Consider the following 5,713-nt stretch of genomic DNA (forward strand, 5'->3'; position numbering starts at 1 on the left):
AAAAGTGCTCACTACAGGGCCAGACTGAAAGGCCTTATATATGCCCCTCTTGCAGGGGAAAGGGGTACATCTTATGTCATAAAAAAGCGCTGTGATCAACTTTAGGCAAATAATCCTGGGAGCAATATGAGGTTTAGGCTGGAGAGGGAATAGACTGTTGATAAAAAGACCAGGGAAAGTGTGTAAGAGAAGGCAGATTAGAGGAGCATTTATTTCTCGGGGAGAATCACAGGGTCTGGTGACTATAACAATGGAGGAAGTAAAAGAGAAGGAATTTAGGACTCGGTTCATGGCAATGCCATCAACTGATTCTGAAAATATAAGCTATAAAATAGGTTTGTGGATGAAGATGATTAAATCATTAAAAACTAGTAATGTGAAATATACATACTTTACTATAGATCTCAGGAAAAAAGAACAGAAATGGAGACGGTGCTTCTGTTCTCACTGAGCCTCACAGAAGGTAACAAAGGTAAGAGAACGGATGAAATCCTCCAGGAAGAAAAAGGGAGGAAAAATAGAACTAAGGACAAATCCCGGGAACATCAGTATTACAGAATCAGTAGAAGAGGAAAAAAGTCAGGAGAGATTCATACCAATGAAGCCAAAGGAAATAAAAGGACAACACACTGGGGTAGAGAACGGGGAAGTCATCATGGTGACAGGCTGCAGAGAAAGCAAATGATTCAACACCGGGGGAAGAGGATCACTAGCAATTAGCAGGTCAGTGTTGACCTTAGTGAAAGTAGCTTCAGAAGAGACAGGACAGAGTTTAGAAGACAATGGGTTGAAGAGTGTGCCAGTTATTAACTTATTGCCTCTTAGTTTCAAATTCAGGCCAGGCGAATCACCTGAGGTCAGGAGTTCAAGACCAGCTTGGGCCAACAAGGTGAAACCCCATCTCTACTACAAATACAAAAAAAAAAAAAAATTAGCCAAGTGTAGTAGTGGGTGCCTATAATCTCAGCTACTTGGGAGGCTGAGGCAGGAGAATTACTTGAACCTGGGAGGTGGAGGTTGCAGTGAGCTGAGATCGCGCCATTGCACTCCAGCCTGGGTGACAAGACTCTGTGGGCCATTGGGTCTGTCACAACTACGATTGACCATGAACATGGGTTTGAATTGTGCGGGTACATTTTTTTTTTTTTTATTTTTTTTTTTTTGAGACGGAGTCTCACTCTGTCGCCCAGGCTGGAGTGCAGTGGCCGGATCTCAGCTCACTGCAAGCTCTGCCTCCCGGGTTTATGCCATTCTCCTTCCTCAGCCTCCCGAGGCTGGGACTACAGGCGCCCGCCACCTCGCCTGGCCAGTTTTTTGTATTTTTTAGTAGAGACGGGGTTTCACCGTGTTAGCCAGGATGGTCTCAATCTCCTGACCTCGTGATCCGCCCGTCTCGGCCTCCCAGAGTGCTGGGATTACAGGCTTGAGCCACCGCGCCCGGCCGCGGGTACATTTAAACACATATTTTTCAATAAAACTCATTCTCAAAAAAAAAAAAAAAAAAAACCCAAAAAACAAATTCACACTTTGCACTTCTCTGTGAAAATGGATCTGAAGCTCTGTCAGCAGAGGGTGCTGGAGAGGCACTGAAAAGGAAGGTTTTGTTTCCTAGCTCTGGTGTCCTGGCTTGACAGGCTCCTGTAGCATCCAGGGCTGCTCCATCATCCGGCTCTTGCAGCATGGGGTGGCTTCTCCAGGACGCTTCTGGGCCTGCAATGGACGGCAGCCGGCAGCCTCCCTGAGCATCTGTCCCATACCCCACCTGCTGGGGCAATATTATAGGCTGCTTTTGGTGTCTGTTGAGACACCTACCTATGAATAGCTTTCCCCCAGCATCCTAGAGCAGGGGTCAGCAAACATTTCCAATAAGCGTTTTAGACTCTGTGGGCCATTGGGTCTCTCACAACTACAATTGACCCTGAACACCGGTTTGAATTGTGCAGATACATTTAAACACATTTTTTTCAATAAAAGTTATACCCAGTGTGCACCTGCCTCCCTTCTACCTCCTCTACCTCTTCTGCCTCTGCCACCCGGAGACAGCAAGACCAACCCTTCCTCTTCCTCCTCCTCAGCCTACTCAAAGTGAAAACTATGAGGATCAAGACCTTTATGATGATCCACTTCCACTTAATAAAGAGTAAATAGGGCCAGGCACGGTGGCACATGCATGTAGTCCCAGCACTTTGGGAGACCAAGGCAGGTGGATTACTTGAGGTCAGTAGTTCAAGATCAGCCTGGCCAACATGGCAAAACTCTGTCTCTACTACAAATACAAAAATAAGCCAGGCATAGTGGTGCACATCTGTAGTCCCAGCTACTAAGGAAGCTGAGGCAGGAGAATTGCTTGAACCCGGGAGGCAGAAATTGCAGTGAGCCGAAATCATGCCACTGTACTCCAGCCTGGGCAATGGAATGAGGCTCTGTCTCACCAAAAAGAAAAAGAAAAAAAAGAAAAAGAAAAAGAAACCTTGTTTCTACTAAAAATACAAAAATTAGCCAGGCATGCTGGTGGGCGCCTGGAATCCTAGCTACTTGGTAGGCTGAGGCAGGAGAATTGCTTGAACCCTGCAGTGAGCCGAGATCGTGCCACTGCACTCCAGCCTAGGCTACAGAGCGAGATCCTGTCGCAAAAAAAAAAGAAAAAACAAAAAACAAAAACAAAAAAACAAAGAGGCTGGGCATGGTGGCTCACGCCTATAATCCCAGCACTTGGGGAGGTAGAGGTGGGCGGATCATGAGGTCAGGAGTTTGAGACCAGCATGGCCAATATGGTGAAACTTCATCTGTACTAAAAATACAAAAATTAGTCGGGCATGGTGGCGGGTGCCTGTAGTCCCAGCTACTCGGGAGGCTGAGGCAGAAGAATCGCTTGAACCTAGGAGGCGGAGGTTGCAGTGAGCGGACATTGCGCCACTGCACTCCAGCCTGGGCAACAAAGTAGGACTCCATCTCAAAAATAAATAAATAAATAAAAGAACAAGAACAAGAAGAAATTTGAAATGTCAAAGTTAAGAAATTCAGTTTAAAATGTTTTATTTCATAGCTCATAAAAAAGTATGTATGTACAAGACTCAAGTAAATAGAAAGGCAGCTTTCAATCACAAATCAGATAGTTTTTCAAACTCTACTGTGGAAGCATATTTAATGCACACATTTGAACGTTACACATAAAAAATTTTAACTATGCAGTCCAAGTTGTGGATTTCACATTAGATCTGCATATATAAGACACTTGTGGTCAAATTTCAAGATTGGTAAAGCCAATTTCAAGCTGCTTACATTTTGAGTACAGGTTTCACTATTACAAATATATCATGTTAAACTAACAAACTCATGACCTTCAAAGATGTCTTCGTCCCATGCGCATACATTTGTAATTTGCATCCACTTGCTATTTCCCTTCTTTCATAATCTTCAAATTATAGTAGTTATGCATTGAGTTCCCTATGCATCTCACCCATCTCCTTTATCTGAAACAGGAAAAAGTACAGAAAAAAATTCTAAATAATTTTTCAATCTTTTGTTCACTCTGAAAATAGTATTAAATAAAAATAAAGTTAAAGGAACACAAGATGATTTTTTTCCACATTTATAAGACTGATTTAAATAAAAAAAAGAAAAAGTTATATTGCAAGGAAGCACACATTTAAATGTTTTCAAGCTTCTATTTAGAGACAAGATCGCCAAAGTGACTAGGGCAAGTTGGAGGTAAGCTAGATCTTTAAGAATAAGATTTTTATTAAGTGCATACTATTTTTAAGGCTAGGAAAACATTGATTTACTTTCTATTATTAATCTTTCATTTTATATGTGGGGAAACTCAAGTTCAAAATTAGTGTTTGTCTCAGATCATACAACTAGTTACAGGCAAACTGAGACGATGACAATGACTACTACTACTCTGTTGACAAATATTTTCTTATGTGGCAAGCATGGGACCAACACTTTACACCGATTATCTTTAATCCTTGCAACAGGTCCATACTATCTATTATCCTCATTTCATAGATGAGGAAACATGGAAGCTTAAAGAAGTTATACAACTTTGCCCAGCCAAACCCAGGTCTGTACTGCTCTGCACTACAGCACTACTTTGTCTTTCTGCCTGTCTGTTACAGTTCAATTCAGGTTAGTCTTCTAGACTTGTGGTCACCAAACCAAACAAGCCAGATGACCTACTACGGAATGGGAAAAAATGCTAGAACTTTCTGGTTCTATTAGATTTTTTCCAATATTCCTTTACATTTCTATTTTTACTACTTGCTAAAATATTAGTAAGTGGCCTATATACAAAGATACACAAAAATTGATAGATATATGAAAAATGTTAATGATAGAGTTCAAGGACAAGTGTTCATATTCAATTCCAAGGGACTGAAACACACCAACAATCTGCCACTTCGATCTCATACTAGTATAGATGACTAGTTAGTACACAATATATTTATTATGACAAATTAAGTTCATATTAAATGATTATTTCACTGGCATAAAGATAACAGATCACCAGTCACAATGAGTTTCTCCAAGGTGAATCCACTGGAGTATGCCTTTAGAAGATTCTGTTAGATGTTGACACTTTGTAAAATAAAAACCATAGACTTCCCATTCCACTCTTCTATGAGGCAAAAATCAATAGATGGTGATCTGCCATGGAACTCATATATAAGAAGATTTAGGTAAAAGCACATTCTAAGACTGTCCCTAAGACCCTAAAGACAACAGTATAAAGGGACTCCAGTATAACTGAAATGCATCAGTGTGTAGGAAGGTAGAGTGACTAGGAGTAACAGATTCAACAGGGCCTTTCTATTTAGGTAAGTAATCCATTTACCTCAGCCTTCTCATACTTTGCCATTCTCCTCTTTCTGGAAATAACCTGAGTGGAAGAAAGACAATTACTGTTTTAGGACTGCTACTCAAAAAAAGGTTATCTAAATTGACATATATGCTTTTAATGGACATAATTTTGATCTGAAAAAAATTAATTTTAACATCTATCCATAAACATTTATTGTTTCTTAAATTAAAAATTTCATGCCAGTGCAGGGGCTCATGCCTGTAAGCCCAGTACTTTGGGAGGCCGAAGTGGGAGGATCATCTGAGGTCAGGAGTTTCAGACCAGCCTAGCCAACACGGTGAAACCCCATCTCCACTAAAAATACAAAAATTAGCCAGGTGTCATGGCACGCGCCTGTAATCTCAGCTACTCAGGAAGCTGAGGCACCATAATTGCTTGAACCCGGGAGGCAGAGGTTGCAGTGAGTGGAGATTGCACTGCTGTACTCCAGCCTGGGTGACAGAGCAAGACTCCATCTCTAAAAATACATACATACATACATACACACATACATATATAAAATAAAATAGGCCAGGCACGGTGGCTCACGCCTGTAATCCTACCACTTTCAGAGGTCGAAACCTTATTATTTCACCATATTATTTGAAATTAGCCAGGCGTGGTGGCATGTGCCTGTAATCCCAGTTACTCGGGAGGCTGAGGCAGGATAATAGCTTGAACCCAGGAAGCAGAGGTTGCAGTGAGCCAAGATCATGCACCATTGCACTCCAGCCTGGGCAACAGACGGAGACTCTGTCTCAAAAATAATAAAATAGGCGGGGCATGGTGGCTCAAGCCTGTAATCCCAGCACTTTGGGAGGCCGAGACGGGCGGATCATGAGGTCAGGAGATCGAGACCATCCTGGCTAA

General features: G+C 41.9%; 1 protein-coding gene across 1 annotated transcript in view; it reads right to left on the reverse strand.

Annotated features, from left to right (window-relative positions):
* Positions 1 to 3,019: 3,019 nt before the first annotated feature.
* The window catches only part of EPCAM (epithelial cell adhesion molecule), a 17,083-nt gene continuing 14,389 nt past the window's right edge, over positions 3,020 to 5,713 (reverse strand). Inside the window, exons 8-9 of the mRNA XM_011936018.1 lie at positions 4,838 to 4,882; positions 3,020 to 3,473 (exon numbers count right to left, since the gene is read on the reverse strand). Of these exons, the coding sequence (XP_011791408.1) occupies positions 3,432 to 3,473; positions 4,838 to 4,882 (87 nt within the window). The 3' untranslated portion in view covers positions 3,020 to 3,431. The remainder of the gene's footprint in view (positions 3,474 to 4,837; positions 4,883 to 5,713) is intronic.

This window comes from Colobus angolensis, unplaced genomic scaffold (genome assembly GCF_000951035.1).
Source record: "Colobus angolensis palliatus isolate OR3802 unplaced genomic scaffold, Cang.pa_1.0 Scaffold15, whole genome shotgun sequence".
In the NCBI taxonomy this organism is placed as follows: Eukaryota; Metazoa; Chordata; class Mammalia; order Primates; family Cercopithecidae; genus Colobus; species Colobus angolensis.